The 21,072-nt window shown below is 36.7% G+C and overlaps 1 protein-coding gene across 3 annotated transcripts in view; it reads right to left on the minus strand.

Moving 5' to 3' along the window:
* The window catches only part of CTNNA3 (catenin alpha 3), a 539,182-nt gene extending 518,953 nt beyond the window's left edge, over nt 1-20,229 (minus strand). The window contains exons 1-5 of one of the 3 annotated variants that reach the window (XM_063338118.1): nt 20,110-20,185; nt 11,213-11,280; nt 11,007-11,121; nt 8,581-8,687; nt 1,060-1,252 (exon numbers count right to left, since the gene is read on the minus strand). In XM_063338118.1, the coding sequence (XP_063194188.1) occupies nt 1,060-1,252; nt 8,581-8,682 (295 nt within the window). In that variant the 5' untranslated portion in view covers nt 8,683-8,687; nt 11,007-11,121; nt 11,213-11,280; nt 20,110-20,185. Of the gene's footprint in view, nt 1-1,059; nt 1,253-8,580; nt 8,688-11,006; nt 11,122-11,212; nt 11,281-15,408; nt 15,545-20,109 lie in introns of those variants that run through there. The other 2 variants (XM_063338117.1, XM_063338116.1) reach the window with 2 other exon arrangements.
* Nucleotides 20,230-21,072: the final 843 nt, after the last annotated feature.

Genomic DNA, 21,072 nt, shown 5'->3' on the forward strand with positions numbered 1-21,072 from the left:
CTCATTCAGTAACATCGCCTGGCCATGACTTTATGGTACAGACCATTGTTCTTTCCTTGTCTGCTCCTATGTGTTTGGGAAGGCTTTCATCAGGGCCTCTTAATCTGATTTCAGGCAACCGTCAGGAACCATTTGTTTATAAAATTCATGGAGCACTAATGAAAGGACATAATTCTGGAATGACCAGGCACTAAAAGCATTACTCTTCTGTCCCCTTTTTCCTCTGAAACCTTCTCCTGAATCCATTTTCAAGGTTGATTTCTGCAGGAACATGATTTGGATGTTTGTCATCCAGCTTATTACTATTTGAGCCTGACCTTCATATTCACCCAATAGGCCATGATTATCCATGGGGAGAGTAAAAACCAACAAAGCAACAGAGGCTGAAAGAAAGTGGCTAATACAGTGTTCTGAGCAGATCATAAAACCTACTCCTGTTCTGGGAGTCTAGTTGGAAACAGGGAGATAGGGCACGAGGAAATGGAATATAGCAAAACTCACCAAAGATGAGCTGCTCTATCATGAGGGGATGACTCTTACAGTAGGTTAAAGAATCCATCTTCCTCCTACTGAAGTCTCAAAATGAGACTGTTACAACTTCCCAAATTAAGGCCTTGCTACTGCACAGAAGAGGGAAGATTTCTGTTTACAAATTTTTAACTAAAAGGCCTTAATCCCAGATTCAGGTAAACAGTTCTTTTCAAGAAGAGTATTAAAGCATGCACTCACTTAAACTTGTGCTTAACAGCCACTAAAATTAACAAGGGGCATCCTGTCTTCATTGAAAAAAACAAAAACACTTGTTTGAATGAAAATGAAACATTTTCATTGAAAAAACAAAACTTCCACTGATATAAGTGGTTTTCCACAATGGGGCCCAGCTTGCACGCTTTACCTCCTTACAAGTGGTAGCTGAGAACATACAACTAGACAACTCAAAATTCAGGCACGTGCACATCAAAACATATTTCTCATGGATATCCTAGCTTCACGTTGACACCAGGGTTAGACAGTTAAGCTAATTCCTTGTGATGCCTAAATTACTTGTCATATACTTACTCTCTTTCTGGACATCAGCAAGTGCTGCATGAAGTTCCTCTTTGAACACAATTGCTTCCTTGGCAATTTTTTCTCCTTTGTCCAACAGATTCCAAGTGGCTTCTTCCACAGAAGCTAGCAAGACACGAGCTCTTTTGGAACGGCCCTTTTTCTTACTAGAAGGATTCTGTGGACAGTTCACTAGCGTTGTAACCTACATTTAAAAGAAATAAAAGAGACAGTAACGGTGTAAGTTCTGTAAGTGAATTTATATTGTTTTCAAATTAAAAAAAAAAATCAAATTAATATAGTTGAGAATAAGCAATGAGATTCCCCCTGCTTTAGAGAGAGACAGGCAAGCTCAGCATACATACTGAGAATGGGCAAAACTATTGAATCAGATTTGACAGATAATTTTACTTAATATGCCTCATCTTCGTATTCTTCTTTCTATATGATCAAAGCAAAGTTAATAGAAATCTCACTGTCATATTAACCCTGATGCAAACTCCTGACACTGCTTATTTTAAAATTTCCTCATGATAAAATGAAAATAAAAATTACTAATGCTACTTAAGAAAGCTTCAGCCAAGGCAGGAATTATAATCAGTGCTGAATCTTCCCATACTTCCAGCTGAAATCTCCCAAGTTATCTCAGAAGCAAATACCCAAAATGAGCATAGAAACATTTCAAAATACTTTCTGTTCTTACAAAGGAGGACTGCAGCTGTCAGAAGCCAGCACCTCAAAATTGGAAGGCGGGGGGGAGGGCATGCGCTCTCAACATTATAATTGTACATCATTTTACTCAGAATGTATGTTTACTGCAGCTTTGTCCAAATTATGCTTCTGACCAATACACTTCAACATCCATAAAGAACTTATTTTTATATAGCGTCCCACTCCACATTCCTCATCATCTGACCGCAGCCTCCACACTCCAACAGAATGTTTCTAACAGACTGTTCCTCTAAAGCATTGCTTGAGCTGTCACACTAAGGAAAGATTTCTAAAAGATTTTAAAAGAAAAGTTTTATATAGATATTTTAAAACATACTTTATTTTCATTGAGTTCCCCGATGTTTTTTAAGCTCCTCCTATCTTGTTCTCTGTGCAGAACATGGATAGTACAATATTAAGTACAGATCTAGTCTTGGAGGTCAATGAACACGTTTTATATAATTGCTTCATTTTGTTAAATGGCATTCCAACCATCAACAATACTCTATAAGCAAAGCAAAAGCTGGGTATGAATTTCTCAGTCCAGCAGACAAACTTAGCTAATGGCTGCAGTAGAGCTTGTGGTTTGAGCTGGTCTAAGGAAAAGGGCTCCATTCACAGGTACCTAATGAGAAGTGCGCTGGCTGTGCCCTAGCTCACCTTTACACTTTGTTCATTAATTCAGACACTTTAGTGTTTTTCATAAATCAGCATTTTTAAAGGTAACTGACAAACATGCTCTGGGAAGCATTTCTATAAACACATCTTTGAAAGACAAAAGACCTGACCCCTACATCATTCATGTGGAATTCTGTGGGAAAAAGGACCAGCCACTTGACATCGACTGCTTTGGCATGTCACACGGAGACAGCAACATAAATAACTCTGTCTCAGATTGTTAAAGTGGGCTTGGGTATTTTTCTGACTGTGGCTCAAAGAAAGTAAATGAAATTATTTCTTGCATATAAATCAGCCAGCTGGTAGAGAATGCACTGGGAATAAGAATCTTAATATCTTTTATTTTTACAAACCCTGTAACATTATTTCTAGAGCACTTAATGCAGTTTCAATTATCATATTTTTTAAGAGCAAGTTAGAGAAATTGCAGGCTGATACTTCCAACAAGAAAGGCATTAAATACTGTAAAAAAATTAGAAGCTTCCACAAAAACCTATCAGTAAAAGACATTTTTAAAAGGTCTTAACTATTTAATCACCATTCCCAGAAAATAATATCTTCTATTTCTCAGATTTTCACTGTAGTCTCCTTTTTATGTAAAATAATATGCTATGTACTGTTCATTCACATGTTTTGGAGGAGGAAAGGAAACAAAACAAACGGAAAAATATGAAAAAATAATCAGTCCTGCAAGTGAAAACTCTTGACTGCAAGACCCTTCATCTTCAACATCACTGTCAGGAAATATCAGCCAGCTTCTGATCTCAAATTCAAGTTAAAATTTGATAGGTAGTTCTTGGCTCATGGAGATTATGAAATACAGAAAAACTACTCTGGATTCTCTAATACAGAATCCCAATGTTGAATGCAAAAATTTTATGCAGATCCTACACAGAAATAATTGAACTACACAGTAGCTAATATAGCGTGCCCTTTCGATCCATTGTCAACACAGCTTGTACTGTAGTGGCAGAATACACAGTCAAAATTATATCATTATAAGAAAAAAGAAAAACATATCCCCATTAATCCTGCTCCTGCCCGACTGCATTTCCCTGTTATTAACACACTCTCGTTGCCACATACAGCAGGTCTCCCAGCATTCAATGGAAATCATTATCAAGAGATTATTTTGTATCTATGGCAGGAGCAACCGCCTTTTGCTAGAGGCACAAGGTTTTTTTAAGTGAGATTTTTAAGCCCATATGCCATCACAGCTGCAAAGCTGAATCATGTTATTGTTGCCTGTTATTGCCATTATTTATTAGGCTGAAGGGGTGGGATTTTTTGTCATGGTTATCCCAAATACTGAATTTCTAAGGAATCATGCAGCAGTCTTCCAATGCTATATTCAGTTCCTCACAGCTTTACAGACAGTATTTTAATATTGCAGTAGTTAAGGAAACAATGTCTTGGTACTTTGAGTATCAAAATATTTGGTTCACCTTTGATATTAATATCAAAGTATCTTCAAGCACCAATCATAAAACATTCTTTTTTGTTTAAAATTTAGTTCAGCATTACTGCAATCCCTAGACATTTTGGGGGGGGGAAGGGGGGGAAGTGATCTAATAACAGCAGCAGGACCCCCTGCTCACTGTTTCACATCCGAGTCAGACGTTTAACAAAGTATTGCCCGTACAAATAAACACTGGTTAACCACTTGCAGTGTGCAGAAAGCAAACACACTATACACAGAACTAAAACCAACAGTGTGTGTTTTCTGTGTGAGCAAACTTTTGTCAGTGTGAACGACAGGTGAGAATAAATGCCTTTCAAATTGCCTACTTTTCATCGGTGATGGAAGGGACTCTAGAACACATGGATGTTTCTATGTATTCTGTAAAATTTACCTGTCTATTGTAGCCATGAGGTTTCTTTAGATCACAGAATCATAGAATCACTCATGTTGGAAAAGACCCTTGGGATCATCAAGTCCAACCACCAACCCCACTCTAACAAAGTTCTCCCCTACACCATATCCCCCAACACCACATCTCAACGACTCTTAAACACATTCAGGCATCATATGTATAAAAATTAAATAGATGGAAGACAAGAGGTTTGGCAAGGAAAAGCTCTGACAAATATTTACTTGTGTATACATACACACACACAACACACATATATTAAAAGTGTGTGTATACAAAAATATATAGAGAGCACTTTGGATACAATATCCAAAGAAATGGCAAATTTAAAGCTTATAAGACTTGGAATGACTGCAGAGCAAAGGCAGTTATGAAGTGTTTCCTGCATGAATTAATGAAGCTGTATGAATCTCATCGTATCTTTTAAAACTTGTACATCAATTCAAAAGGAAAAATTCTTATAATAGCTTGCTACACAACCAAATTTATACCTAGCATGACTGTAATCATTACATAGTATAGCAAAGAGATTAAACAGATTTCAGTCTCCAAGGATGAGATAAAGCAAAAGGATATTTTCCATTACACTAATTGTTATATTTTGTGAGTGAATCTAGCACAGGCATGACAAATATTAGACATCAGCTATGTGAACGAAAATGCTTTATGATCTACTGATTGCTTCACACTAATTGCTCCATAACAGAGCACATCTCTGATAAAAGCCCAGAATTAAAGAAAGATTGTCTGAGCATGTACCCAATTTACATCAAGGCAGCTGTCAGCTGAACGATGTCAATTTTGACAACTATCACTTGTAGTGTGCCAAATGCATTGATAGGGAATTTCACCTAAAAGCCTTCCTTTCAAAACTAATGTCGTCAAAGCACATGGAATAAAATAAAATAAAGGCCATGGACAGAGAGAACCCCTTCTGGTGAGGGGGCAACTGGACAGTATTAAAGAAACTTTTTTGCAATAGATAGAAAACAGAGTGCAGCTAGTAGTACATCCCCATGATAGCACAATTTATAAGGCTGGACACAGAATTACACTAATGCAGTTATTCACTTCCAACAGAGTTTCTACCTCTGCAGAGCCCTGCACAGAACTATTTGAATTTACCACCTGGGTCAGGCCACTCTTTGCGATGCAAAGAGGGAAATGCAGCTCCTACAATCCCCCAAACATTGTAATGCAGGGGCACTGTTTTATACCAGGGCCAGAGAAGTTGCCAAGTCAGAGAGGGTTTTATACAAACCAAAGTGTCATACTGTTTACACAGTATCAAAGTGATCACTGCTGTGAATTGCAGATTGCAGTGAAGAGCGATAATCTATCATCCAAGTCATTTGCAAAGTTACTTCCACATAGGCTGGTTTTGCCTTCATTTTCTCCCATATCAATGCTGTTAATCTAATGATTCCTCTAACACTTAGCATAACGGGCTAGGACAGACTTCGGAAAAGCTCAAACACTTCCACTGTCTCTTTCCGACCAGAGCATTACAAGGCTATTAAATAAATAAATAAATTAGAACATAAATCTCAAAGTTAAACTGCATTCAAACCAGCAGCTGCCAGTGAAACAAGCCAGAGCATACTATTCATTTTTATCTGTGACTAGTCTGATTCTCTTTCTAATCATAGATCAATGTTCATTTATTGCCTTTCTATCCTTCATTGAGTATTAGTTTTAATCCCTGCTTTTGCATTTTCAAAGTTTTTTCCTGTCTCCTTTCCATTCAAAATGCAAGTTTCCCTTCCGTAGTTCTGTTACAAAAAAACCAAAGCATTATAGTTGAGAGTGGGAACAGACAGCCAAAATCGTATTCTCTTTGAACCAAAGCATTTCTATTTTTAACAGACTCAAGCTTTTTGAAGATGATTGAGAAGAGCTTTAAAAAAAAAAAATTAAAAAGCGTAGATGGTTTCTTTGTTTTGTTCTGGAACTGTATTTCTTTGTTTTGTCAAGTTTCTTTAATCCTGCAAATCTCATGCCAAAATTTACATTTCTTCATCTCCTCTAAAAATACCCACAGTGTAGCAGCTTGCCTCAGCACAGTCTGACCTACTGGTGTACAAGAGAAGGTTTTAAAATGCAGTCTATCAAGACATCTCTTCCTACTACTCTGAAACTAATTTTATAATCCATCCATATACGATGCTCCAGCTTGAGAGCTTCGCACAAACCACTGAGCTGTTAACTGAGGCTTTACACACCGTCAGTCACACCCAGGCAAAAATAAATAAAGGCAGACAAGATGAGTTAGAGGCAGCTCAGTTAGTAACAGCTGGAAATGAAGTAATGATAAGAAGAAAAGGTTTCTTTCTGGGAAAAAAAAAAAAAAAAAAAAAAAGAATCTTCCAGAAGGGACAAATGAGTAACAGAGGAAAAGAAGATCAAGTCAAAAATAAGAGAAGACATTTCAAAGATGATAATGAAAAATTAATAAAAGAAACTGGATAAGTTAGTGAGAGGCAAAAGTTCCAAACGGGGAAAATGCAACTTTATTTGTTAATGAGAAACTTATTTCAATGAATTAACTGATTTTTAAAAGCAACTATTCTACAACTGTTATAAAACATGATCAGCATCTCTTCGCTTTTCCTAGCTTTTAGGGCACATACAGCACTTCTGGAATAAACAAAGGACTTTTCTGACTTGAAAGTCCAAATGAACATAGAACCATCACACCAAACATACTCATCCTTTTATTGCCTTCATCTTTCATCTCTCTACTCTTCCCTCCAATCATTATGTGCTGTCTCTAATTATAATCTGACTGTTCCCCTGTAACTGGTCACCACCCCTTGGCAAGCCCAAGGAAAGAGCATGCAAAGGACTGGCTCCCAGGACAGAGAAGGAAAGATGTCATCAGAGTAGTTTGTGTGAAAAGAAGTGCATCCCTGGAATAACAAAATTTGCCATGTACCTAAGTGGCTTACTGCAGTCAAATGAAGCCCATGAGTTGTACGAGAAAAAAAAAAATTTCCTTTAATATCTGTCCAAGTACAATACTAAGTGTTTCAGTCTTAATTAAAATGGTTTTATTTATGTCTTTTCTAGAAAAAGAGAAGCTGCAAATTGAAAAAATGGAAAAATTGGAAAATTTGATAGATGTGTCCTTACCTTTTTTTTAAATATGCTGTACATCCCCAATTCTTACATGTATATAAATAGAATAACAGCCAGAGTACAGTATTCAATGTGGCTTTGCTCCATTTACAAACGGTCATCCTCCCAGTATGCTTTGTTTGTTGATTGTTAACATAAGCTATTTAACCAATAGTTACTGTCTTGTAAGAGGCATTACTCAAAGAGCTTGGAAGGATCTTAACCAACCACTGAAACTACTTCATAGCCATTGTACCTGACCATCTTCACAACCTGAAAAACAACAAAGTATTCTATGTATGTTAGCAACTGAAAGAAAATTCTGAATGAAGTCACACCTTTCTGTACCTACACAAACTGCAGCCAGAGCAGTGACTGCCACGCAAACATACCCTCTGCCACCGGGAAAAGAATACTAAATAAGCAGTGTGCAGCTGTGACAAGTAGTTTCATCTACAACATCTTGGCAAAGCTGAAGGCCAGTGATAAGCTGGCATCCTTGTGCTGTGTGTAACTGACTAATTAAATGCAGTTATCCCAGCATCTCTAAGTACAATGAAGAGAAAATTCAAAACAGCCTGAGTTTCAAAACAGAAGATGTCTTTTCTGCTCTTTACCTGTAACATACTGCTACAGAGCTCTTTTAACACTTTCTTAGTTATACACATTATTTGCAAAATGAGGTCTACATGCCTCGGTCAAGTTTTCTTTAGTTGGAAAGAAAAGTACTAGTGTAGATTTATACAATATGCAACAATTGCACTGTCCTTATGGCATGTATTCTAAAATGCAACAGAATGCAATTCTTTTCAAAATTCAGATAAAGAAGCTCGCCTACAGATTTCAAGGCTTTTCTCTTCCACTCTGTACACTACTTACAATATGAAACTTTTCATTTGTTGGAAATCCATTTGCAGTGTGTTGTACATTTAAACCTCCACTAGATAATAATGTACAAGAGACTAGCTAGAACATGCAACATTTGATATGATATATTGTGTAGCATTTGCAAAAAAGGAAGTGACTAAATGAACTACAAGTAGAGAAGAGCTGTGGGTATGCCTGCTTTTCATAATAGTGTCCTTAGCCAGGGTTCTTCAGACTTATTCCTTTCCCTCTATGGTTATGCAATTTATTTTCTGCAATACTAAAATACCTGAATTATCAGTGGTTCCAGTAATTTCTCCACTGTAAACGTCTGGATCTGCAGATCCCGAGGATCAATTTTCAGTTTAATACTTGGCACTTTTGATGACATTTCACCTAGGTATAAAAGGAAAAAAAAAAAAAAAAAAAGCAATAAGCAATTTTTAGCCATGGCTGCAAGAATCATGGCCCTCCATCAGAACCCAGAGACTGCCTATTGGAATACAGACTTGGTTCCATAACAGGCTTAGGATTTCAAGAAGTAAAATTAGTTTTTCTGATTCCTTATTTCTAAATTGTGAAAAAAATATGGAGATACTTGCATAAACTGTAAAATAATAGATTTAAAGTACATATAATTCCTTGCCTTCTCTTCTAATTTCTAAGTAGACCATATATTAAAAAAAATACAGAAAGATAATTGCATTAGAAGACCTTTGAATGTAAGTTCTCTAGTAGTCAATAAAAAGGAGCTTTAAAGCAAAAGTTATACATTACATTATTATCACAAAACAAAAACAGTAATGCTATGTGTACAATACCTGCATCTTATTCCATGTGCCAAATTACAGTGGTCATAATGAACACTTCAAGAACAAGAATATATAGAGCAGCTCTTAAAAGTCCTGGCAATTAATAGCAGGAGAAAGTGAAACATTTAGTTATTTTACACCCTGTAATAACAAATATTTTCTAAGTGTCAAGACAGATTAAGTCAAGAAAGCCTATTACAGAAGTCAATAAGATGGAATTAAAGCTAAGTAAGGTCTTTAAAGTGAATAAATCATTCATTAGGAGCTTGATCCAAAGTCCACTGCTGTGAATTTAAGGGCTTTCACTGAGTTCACTGGGCCATGGTTCAGGCCTTTAGCTGCAGTGAAATGTGTGCATGCCAACAAAGAATTGTAACTGTGCTTTAGTAGGAATGCAACTGATTATTGCCCCAAAATAAAAGACATTTTACATTTTCCAGTAGCTTAACTTGCCATAAAACATATCCCCGCAAAGCCTTTTTAGCCAATAAAGACTTCAAACACACAAATAATGGATATCTGTCCTTTTTAAGCAGGACTTATTATAACTATTGCTGCTGTATAATAAAGTAATAAGGTACTGCAATTGTGCAGGCTGAAGAGATATATTGTCACCTTCCGGTGAACCCAGCATTGATTTAATACAACACAGTAGGTTTAGGGTTTCTTTAGCAAGTTGCATAGAAACAGATCCAAATTGTTTATCACAGAATAACTATCCAAATTGCACTTGCAAGCAAAGATAATGTGGATGATAATTAAAAAATTAAGGTTAAAGGTAATTTAGGGTTTTACCATTCTTAGTAAAGGTTATACAAGTGACAAGTTTATTCTTTTATTACAAGCTATACTAGTTGCAGCCTTAAGTTCCCACAGATTCAGCTGCATACAGTCAGGTGATAGCACATGTAAAGAACTAATTTTTCAGTTTTAATTCCAAGTCAAAAAATAAAGTTAATAAAACTTGAGATCAGACCAACCAGAATTATACTTTTTCTATTATTAGTTTCCATGGAAGGAAGAGAACTCCAGAAATGTCAATACAAATTATTTGGCCATATTTTACACATTTAGCTTTTAGATACTTGTTACAAACCCCAAGAAAATAAAATCTGAGACTCCCAAAATTGCCAGTGTCAGTGGTTCTCTTTCTGTCCAATGAATCAAAAGGTAGGATACTCCCACAGTTTTGAAATACCCCAGTTTAACTTAACGCTCTGTTTGAAGGAACGTGAGCCCCCTCATCATTTACTGCTTCAGAAACAAGTGGTGACTACTAGTCAGGAAAAGGACTGCAGTCCTTTTGTTAATTCAAATTGTAAAGCCTCACTGCAGATGGATGCCTCAATATCTTCTGCTGGTTCTGTTCTACTCAATGTAAAATACTTATTTACTCACTGAGCTCAGAACAAAACAGGCTGAAAACACAGCAGTACGGGCTGGTGGTTAGGGCATGCTCCCAGAAGGCAAAATATTTTGTTTCCAAACTTTTCTTAGCTAACATTTTCAGAATTTCAGAGCAAGGAGAACCACAAGAGACAGAAGACATCAAAAGTCAATGAACTCAAAATATCTACAAGCACATTCAACATAATAAATGTCCTACTGAATCAGATCAACAGTCCATCTAGCCCAGTATGTTTGTTACAGTCAGGCTATTTAGAGAGGGCACGCAAGCCCAGCCATTTCCTATGGTTCATTCTTCCAATACTTCTCCAGCATCCAGAACTGCTTATGATAGATGTTAGAGGACAGTATCCCTACCTAGCATCCATTTAAGTACATACTGTTCATGAATCTGGCAAATCTTTTTTACATTTTTTAATTAAAAAAAAAAGTAAAAATGCAGAGATTTGTCAGGATAGTAATATTTAGCAGCTCAATAAATCAAGAGGAAAAGTACCTGCATGAAAGGGTATAAAATCCTACAGGATGAGAAAAAGGAGAACTGGAAGAGAACAAATCTGTATCATCGAGGATCAGCCTGTTACAGAGAAGCACCTTCCTCATCTGACTCACTGGGAACAGAGGGAATATTAACGCTTGGTTTGGTGATTTATCAGTTCTAGCTTTCAAGCCTATCAATTAATAAACAATTGTTTTGCATACCTGAGTTTTACATGTACCACTTTCAGAGTCTTCTTATACACAATAAAAGTTGCCCACACAGAAGTGACCTGGAAAGACAGGGTTGCAACTAAAGTCCTTACCTCTTTTTTTTTTTTTTCTTTCTTTTTTTTTCCCCTTTGGTTTCTTTGAGGGTTTGGGGTGGTTGTTTTTTATTGTTGGGTTTTTGTTTTGTTTTGTTTTGTTTTGTTTTTTTTAGTTTGAGTGCAATGGCACCATGCATGCAATCCAACTGGTAAGAGTACAACATGGTATGCATACACACTGAGACCAAGACTGGAACCGGTTTACAAAATTGCTTACGTCATTTAAATAATCTGTATTCACAAATATTTAAATGCTTACATTTGAGTAAGTAGAACTATGTTCTCCTTATCCCTTTGTAGCTGAGAAAGCAACCAGAGTGTGAAACCAGTTTATATACATTGATATCACCTCTAAAAAACTGCCAATGAGGGCAAGTCTCTGTTAAGTAGTTATGTCTATTTCTTACCTCCACAGGAGTATTCAGTTGTTTGCACCTTATAAGGAGAGCTTCATACAGGCAAGAAATAACGGGCAACTACCTTGTCTGGGGTACTGGCTTAAAATAATACTAACATAATCCCTTTATCCTTCTTTCCTGCTAAGTCTGGTTTTGTTGTTTCAAAGCTCAGCTTTTGCTCATTTCAGTTTTAATGCCAATGAGATTTTTGAAAACTAACAATGACTTTCTAAGATTACAAAGCCGCACTGTACCATATGTACCCAAACAATCCAATAATTTAGATCACCATTATCACATTATCTTAATATCTCAGTAACATTCTTTTTTTAAGAAAGATGCCTCAAATGTGAAGCATTAAAAAATATTTTAGGTATGTGGGGATTTTTTTGGGTTTTTGGGGTGGGTTGTGTTTGGTTGTTTGGTTTTTGTTGTTGGGCTTGTTTGTGGTTGTTTGTTTTTTTTTAAAAAACAAAATGACTTCTTCAGGACAAAAGCTTTACATAGCTTCTACCTGACTCTATATTTTAGACACCATCTAGTCTTTACAGAACCATAAAATTGAAAGAAAAAAAAAAAGACAAATATTATAATCAATTCTTGATAATATGCCGTATATCTTGCAACAAAACAAGAAATAAGGAAGGCCCTTTGCATCTGCTGTTTGGTGGAGGAATCACTAAAAGACAAATTCACAATCACCCACAGGGCTTCATGCAACAACTTAGGTCACTGTGAAAGTGCAACACCTCCTGATTTCTTTACATTGTGCACACAACATCCTTGGTGAACTGATCTCTGCAACAAGAGTTTATTCGTACAGTTCAGGGCAAAGACATACCCACTCTGTACTCACACAAGCAGGCTCTTTTTTTACTATTCACTTTGTCTGTAGTGGTTCTTACCGTTAATACCCATCAGATATCTATGGAAACTAAAAACAAAACTGAAACCAATTTCTCAACCATATAACTATTTGGACATACACTAAATATATAACGATGTAAGTAAAGTCTGTAAACCTCAACAGTGAGAGGTCTAGTACAAAATGCAATCTCAAAGGGCCAACACCTATTAACTGCATCATTTTATTGAACAATGAATATTCAGAAAGGTTCTGTGTTTGCAAAGTAGATTAAAATTCAAGCTTTCTTACAGGAACAACCATATAGTTATTTCCAGCAACATTTGCTATACTAGCAAGGGAGCTATCAGTAACCTGGAAGACAGGTTCCCACCGATACTCAGACCTCCACACAATCTTTTGAATTAAAGATAGCAAGTATTAACTGGAGATCCTTCTTAACCCATTTAAGTAAGCTTTCCTACAGTACTAAAAATTTGCTCTGAAAGCCACAAGTGTCTGTCAGTTCACATCCCTGCTCTTCCAGTTAGCTTCAATTCCAAACTGCATGGCTACTTAATGGCTTCTTAAACCACATCTCCCATAATAAAGCAATAGTGCTGTTTGACTCTGCAGTGTTGGCAAAGTGTGTCATTTCTGTGCCTACCTGCCAGCATGCTGGTGCAGCCTGTCAACATACAGCAGAGAAGCACCCTCATTGCTGAAAACCTATTTCTGCCGTATCCACCCCTGAATCAGAAGGCCTTTGAATTCAACAAGATACTCTCCTCCAGCTTCACTGAGATTGCATCAAACCACATCATTTCGTCCTCTTGAAAAGACAGTTTGGTGGTTTGTTTTTTTTAATCATCTCCAATTCACTGGTTCTCTAAATGTTTAACCAACACCTCAATTAATGTGCCTTTTAGTCACATTAAAAAAAAAAAAAAAAAAAATCACATGATATCGCTGGTTCACAGCCCTTATCTTTGATGTTTTCACAAGCCTCCCAGTATACAAGTACTTCTTGGAATCCATCACAACAGTTGCAAATAGATAGTATCGATTGTGCTGTGAATTTTTTTCTGGTTAAGACATTTATCAGTCGCAAGGGGACAGGTAAAAACTAGATGGAGATAGCACTTCATGCTTCTACTGAGATTTGAAGAAATCACTAGATGATTTTCAGGTTATTTTTTCTACAGATACACTCATGTTTTAACTTCACAGTGGCTTCCCCTCAATTCCTTGATAGAAGGGAAATAAAACCTTTGCTGCTTGCAGCAAGCGCTGCTCCCCATTGTCTCAGCACAATTTCCTATACTACAGGTCATCTACAGCGATCAGATCTTTTCTAAAATTTGTCAGATAAAAATGTAGTTGTAATTCTAGTCACTTCCTCTTACTAGAGATCACTGTGCTCCAGAATCCTACCACTGAGCAGTCTCATATTTGGGAAGCATTACAAATACAATCCCATTTTTACAGATCAGAAAGATGTGAATCCATGTGCTGTGACTTTCCCTTTTCTGGGTTTTTGGGTTGTTTTTGGTTTTGGTTTGGTTTTTTTTTAGCATATTGTCTAACACAAGCATTTTTATTCTTTGCTTGAGCCCTGGCTCAACCAGCTTTTGAACTCAACAGTAGCTTTTTAGCCTTGGGTCAGGCCCGTAACATATCGTTACCTGAAAGTCAATCGCAAAAATGATTGTTTCTGAAAATTTCTATTGTTTTCTAAGGTATAAATAACCTACTTCAGGACTCACTCACTGATTCTAGTTTTGGGGTTTATTTAAAAAAAAAAATAAGTAAAATTCTAATACTTGCTGAAACTTCCTTAAAGCAGCCAAAATACAAATACAAGTTTGCAAGCCAATGCAGTGAAGACTACAAAATCTTAAATTATTTTGATTACATGACTACGTATTTTTAACTTACCTGGATCTCCTTACTGTTGTTTACCATATTAACTAATCAGTATTTAAACAGGATTTTTTTTTTTTAAATCAAAGCAAGAGTAATGGCTTTGATCAACCTAATTTAATGGAAGGTGTCCCTGCCCATGGCAGGGGGGTTGGAACTAGATGATCTTCAAGGTCCCTTCCAACTCTAACCATTCTATGCTTCTATGATTCTAATAGGCGATAGAAAAATAGGCAGCCAGTAAAGATCATTCTGGGGTTTTCTCTGATATTTCCACTTAGAAAGTGAACTTCTGTCCTTCCAGATCATCTTCATTAGGACAACAAATTTTGGTGCTTGCCTCAGGAAAAAATGAGAATCGCAGTCCATCTTCTGTTTTTTTAAAATGCATATGTCTACTCCAGTATGATATGGCCTCTAATTACAGCAGGGATCTTGACTGCAAGATATTTTGGTAAAAGGCTGCTATAACCTCGCACTCAGTTAAATTAACCTCTACAGTAGGCAATTTCAGCACTGTAGACCAGCAGCTCTTACAACACTTAGGATGTTAAGCATGTGTCACAAGATACAGTTCTGTCTCAGAACAGCCAGAAAAGCAACCACCTGCACACTCCTACCAAGTGCTACAAACTTTAAGACAATGAGAATTTTGTCTTTTCAGCAGACTGTGCAAACTGAAACTGCTGGGTCTTTTGGTGTAAGAAAAAAAGACACAGGAAAAACAGTCAAAGTTTGTATCCATCTGCAATACAATGCGAACATAGTACCTGCAGCTTTTAAACAATAAGTACACTGTATACAGACATAGATAAACTAATTAGTGTCAGAAAGCAGAACCAAAGATAATCTGCATAAATTAGAAAACATTATCTTTAGAATCCATTTCCTGCTAGATCATTAGAAAGCCAATAGCACATCACTCACCTATCCTAGAATATAAATGGTCCATATTCAGCACTAAAGCAACTGTCTATGTAATTTCCTTGTGTTAGGAACTTCAGTGCAACTGCTATGGCTCACTATTTGGCTTCTGAGGCATCTGCAACGGACTGCCTGACAAGCTCTCCAGTGTATTTCAGGATGACTGACAGGACACAGTGGCTGCTGGAGGGGTGGCAGGGGGATGGGCATCCTTAAAGCTATATACTAGAGCACAAATATGTCAAAAAAATTTAAAATTAAAAAGCTTTGGAACATTTAGATGACATGAAACATGTCATTACTGATACTTCTGGTGCTTATCCTCATAATTTTCAGCATAGCTATTGTTTTCCCATACATTCTGATTGTATGCCAACTTCTGTCTCAGGCAATGACTCAGTCTCAGGCTTCTGAGCTGGACAGCAAAGGGATTCATAAGGCTCTTACCGCGTAACTTGGCACCAAATTTGTTTTGGTTTTTTTTCTATTGTATGTTACTCTACACTGACATACAATACATTATCCTATCAATTTCATAAAATGGACAGGACTATTGCCTCTGAAAAACAAGGAAGGCAAGAAAAAAATATTAAAACAGTGTGGTCTGAATTAGTATTTTTAAACAAGATACACAGGGACAGGACACCTGAGGACTTCCAAGACGTGAAACATTGCTGAGAATACGTTTTATTATTTGTTCTTACTTTTAATATTTATTATATAGCTTCATCAATCAGTGACACCACCGCTCTGGGAATAAAATTTGTTAGTCCTTTTGCTACAGTCAGTACAGCAAGTGCAAATCAGGTTTTATAGAAGTCACAAAACCAGTCACTGCATTTTTCTTTAATCCTCTAGCTGATATATGACATAAGATGTTCAGAATGCTAAAATGTACTAGTTCTACTTGCAATACAACAGCATGGACTCTTTTTGCTTGAAGACCAGCTGTACTTTGTGGGCCAGACCATGCCCTGGAATGGAGCAATACTTCTCTGACACCTGGGAAGGATCTGGCCCATTTAACGCCAGGGAAAACCTATAATGCACCTGCCCAATTATTTAAATTTCCATATAAAGCTGACAGATTACACTAACCACCTCATATTTTGTCACTAGTAACAGGAAACATGTCTGTCAGTGCAAAGACACCACAAAAAAAAGAAGAGCTGGAGAACTGAAGAAGGTAGCAAGATTCAGATTTGTTAATCACATTTATTCACTGAAGGCTACTTTCTTTAAACAGGTTTTGCATTTAGGTGCAGATTTGCAGTGAAGTAACCGGAAGATCATTTTTAATGCTGAGAGCAAAAAAGAAAACAAAGAGGTTTTCTTACATTCCCTTTCATTTCCCTCTGTGTCTACTCTCTCCCTAGAGCACTTTTTTAATCCATTGGCCAACTTAACCACATCTGAAAAGCAGCTGAAATTCTCAAGGACACAAGATTTCCACCAGGTTCTTCAACATAGTTCTTGACATAGATAGAATCCTACATCATCCCTTATAATGAATCTATCAGGGAAAAACATACAGTGTAAGCCTAGTTCTTACTGGATACCAGAAAATCCACATGACACGGAATAGGTTATGAACTGACCTAATGGCATGAAAAGCTTTAACTAAGGTTTATAGAAAAAAAAAAAGTTTGAGATGGTGAAAGCATTACATCTCAATGAACGTGTCTCGTGCAGACTTTCTGACGTCCTGTGAGATAGCAAATGAAGATTTTTCCCAGGGCTATAACACTCAAAACATGCTCTCTTTTCCTTGTAATAGTCATGCCTACTTTTTCTACAGCGCATTCCATCAAAGAACTTTTTCAAGCAGAGGTCGTCTTCCAATGTGACATAAGGAAACAGAATCACAGAGGAAAAATTATTTACTCAAGATCACACAGAACACCAGTGGCAGAATCAGGGATGAAGTGCTGGGATGCAACCACCTAGTCACTTAAGCACCTTACTGACACTTTCTTTAACTGAGGCCAATGAACAGGCTAAGAAGAGTAAAGCATTTCCAAAAAAACAATTAACACTATAAATCTAAAGAATATAAAATCACTTTCCATACTCGCATCAAAGTTACCCAGATACTAGTATTTCTTACTCTTAGTAAGGTCTGCTAATACATTCTTCTCCCTTAAACATACTATCAAAATTACTGCCTTGGTTCAATGCACGCACTTCCAGCCAGTTGTGACACAGTGACAAATTCTAGGAGATGTTCCAGCAGAGGTGTGAATCTTACAGCCTGACCAGCTACAGAACTTTTGGCTTTGCACTAGCATACCAGACCCTGCTTTTCAGTGAAGAGCTATCCAAAAAGGTTTGTTTTCTGCCTGAGCCTACACCCACAGCAAGTGGCTCCGCTTAAGGGCAACCATGGAAACTTTTGAACATGACAATGCTCTCACTATATTAGCAGTAAACTAAATAATTCCATTGATATCTGTGAAATTCAAACGCATAAATACCATTACGGGTGACCGCAGAATCAAAAAATCCTACTTGGTTTAGAAATGCTTTACAAATCTTATCTCCATAGCACTTCTTCCAGGTACATTTTTGCAGGTACTGGAGTTTTTGGTCTCGGAACTGCAGTCGTAATATTTAAGATATTGAAAAGCATTTACGTCAAAAAAGACAAAAAAAGAAGGTAGTGCGACATCAGATGGCAGCATTTTATTCACAAAGAAAAGGTTTTCATTAATACTCTTTGGACCCGTTTCAAATTCTTAAAGAAAGAAAATCCTGCCACATGAGTCTCTGTGCTATTTTCACTGCATGCACTTCGAGCACAGAACAACGACCCCACTCTATTTTAGCGTACAGTTCCTACGTGGATGGCTATCCTGTGCTGGTAACGATAGGTTAAGAAGGTCTGGCTCCAAGCCCTCCCCTTTGTTATCACTTTTAAAGTGTTCTTATCTCTATTCAGAAACAGAGACTCTGTTTAAATAAAGTTCAAGTTGACCTTCCACTAAAAATAGGATATTGTTCAACTCATTAAAAAAAAAAAAAGACAACAAAAAATTCCATGATGTGCTGCTAAAATACTTTTAATTATTTTTTTTTGTTAAATGCAATCCCCTCATTTCCCCTTTTTGTTATTTGCTAAAGGTTACCTGTTGCAACATTATACTACACTGTTTTGCTTAACAAATGTCTCTTAGTCAGTTGCAATGACGTAAAAAAAATGTGGCTTAGCCTTCTCTTTGCAGAGCTGCTACTCCTGTCAACTGATTTTGTTGTTTCATACCCGTGCATTACCCCAGGATTCTTCACCATCCCGTACCATTTTATGTAATTATTTTCAAATTGATATAAAGGTTTGCACTAATTGTTTTGTCCAGTGACCCAAACAGTATAAATCTTTTTCCCTGTTGTCTACATATACGTACAAAACAACTGCAAAATTAAGGGTAGCATGTGATTGATACTTCTTAAGTATATATTAAATTTGAGACATGCATGAAAATAAAAGAAAAATGGTTCTCAGAAACTGCATCATTTTGGAAGCTGGCAAGCAGCTAGCTAGCTAGCTCTCACCTACAAAAGCATGACCTAAAAACAGGGGACAGAAAAACAGTATTTAAGCAAAACCATAATCCCACCATGCCAAGCCTGTATACATGGACAGACTTCTGACATGCAGATTAATTCTTCCAATGAGGTTCCTAGTGCTGCACGGCACCCTATTTCCTCTATCAACTCAGACAATCAGTTTCATATCAAAACATGGCTCAGAAGAAAATCTCCACTTGGTTGATGTATCATTTCTGGTGAAACAGCTTCAGAAATAAATACTAAAAACATTCCTGCCCATTTTGGCCTCCGCTGTCATTCCAGCTCAAAAGCAATTAGCTAAAGAGCAACCATAAAAAAAAACAACCAACCAAAAAAAACACTCACCAAAACAAAAAACAAACCAACCACCCATGCAAAAACAACCAAACTTTGTTCCAAGGCGGATTAGTTTTCCCACATAGACCAACTGATTAGGAATAGGAGAGAACAGCAATAATTTTTCTAAATGCCTGTCACCAGGCCCAATTCTTTGCTGTTGGATGTCTTTTGGGCTTCACTATCTCTGAACATAGCTCTAGTCTTTAATAAGAGGAATCCAAAAATGGATTTTACATAATGGAAAACTGTCTTTGTGTGCATAAAGTTTTTGAAATATGATGAGTGTTATATTGAATGTAATAGCTCTCCATTACTCCTCACTTAAAAACAAGTGCCTTTTATATTTTAAAATAAAAAAAAAATGTATAAAATTGCCTTGTACAGTAATTCAGTATTTTCAACACTGGGGGAGTAAATATACATTTACATAAACCTTCCTTGCATTAGATGCAAAAGTACCAGGAGGTAAATTAAACTTTTTAAAATAACAGCATCCATGCAACATTTTATCCTTCCTTTTCCAATATCCACATATGTTTTTTCATATTTGGAAAATACGCAAACACATTGCACAACTTTGGCTACTAGCTTCAAATAACAAGATTGTGATGATTTAAAATATTCAGAGCATTTAAAAAGTCATGTTTAAAAGTTCTTTTTCTAGAAAGTTTGTTAAGAAAACCAGCTTTTTAACTCAAACTTTTGAGGCGTTTGTTTGATTAAGCAGCTACTGTTCCAGTCACAGCTTCATATACTTTCACTAAGTGGAAAATTACCTTCATTCCTCTTCAATCTTACCTTTTGTATCACGAGTCTAACAAGAGATCCTAGAAACAGCTCTGTGAAGAACTACTTTGATGCAGCTTGACTCCAGAGGCACTGACAGTGAGACTGCAAATGGTTGCCTGTCATTCCTAGTCTATGAGAAACAAAATAGGAGGGGAAAAGAGTCAAAATGGGGAGGGCAGTACCCATTCGGGACCTCCTCCTAAACTGTTAGTTCCTGACTTCACTGACAACTTGCTACTGAAAATACCACTTAAAGAAACCCCAAGCTCATTCCCGGTCTTGCAAACATAGTTTGACATTGAGCTTTTAGACCCTAAATCAGACACCATTGAAGTCAATGGCAAAGCCACCTCAGAAATCAACAAGGTTTAGGTTGAACATGAGAGGGAATGGGGAAGAAGGAAAGCAAAGGCCATTACTGTAAAACCCTGCTCAAATATAGTTGCAATGTATATTCCATAAAATTTCATACAAATAATGCTGTACATGACAACCTCTTTCATTTACCTTCATAAAATACTCAAAACATATTTCCAGATAGATAACCCCACATTTGTAAGATCTTCCACCAAGGCAGCCATTTCAGAAATGGACATGAGGAAAGTTTTGCTAATTTGCTATTTTAGCAAATTTGAGTACCCTGAAGTGTAGTATGCAATAGCGCTCATGTAAAAAAAACTCTGGAAACTCTGAAAAGGCCTAAATTGCTTAATACTTGTATCAGTTCTGCTAGAGACTCTATTCTGCTGCTTAAAATCTTAACCATCTTAAAACTTTCAGTCTGAAAATTTGTATGAGGTCCATGTGTCAGGCTGAATTTTCTTTTTGGACAATTTCAGCCACAGCAGTTTGGCTATTTTTAGTTGATTTGGAAGTAAAAAGGGCACCGACAGCCTGAAGGCTGAGGTAATCTGACACCAGCTAAGAGCACTGGAAAGGCTCAACTAGGAAAAAGAAAAAAAAAAGAAAAAA

Source organism: Chroicocephalus ridibundus, chromosome 6 (genome assembly GCF_963924245.1).
Source record: "Chroicocephalus ridibundus chromosome 6, bChrRid1.1, whole genome shotgun sequence".
NCBI classification, from domain to species: domain Eukaryota; kingdom Metazoa; phylum Chordata; class Aves; order Charadriiformes; family Laridae; genus Chroicocephalus; species Chroicocephalus ridibundus.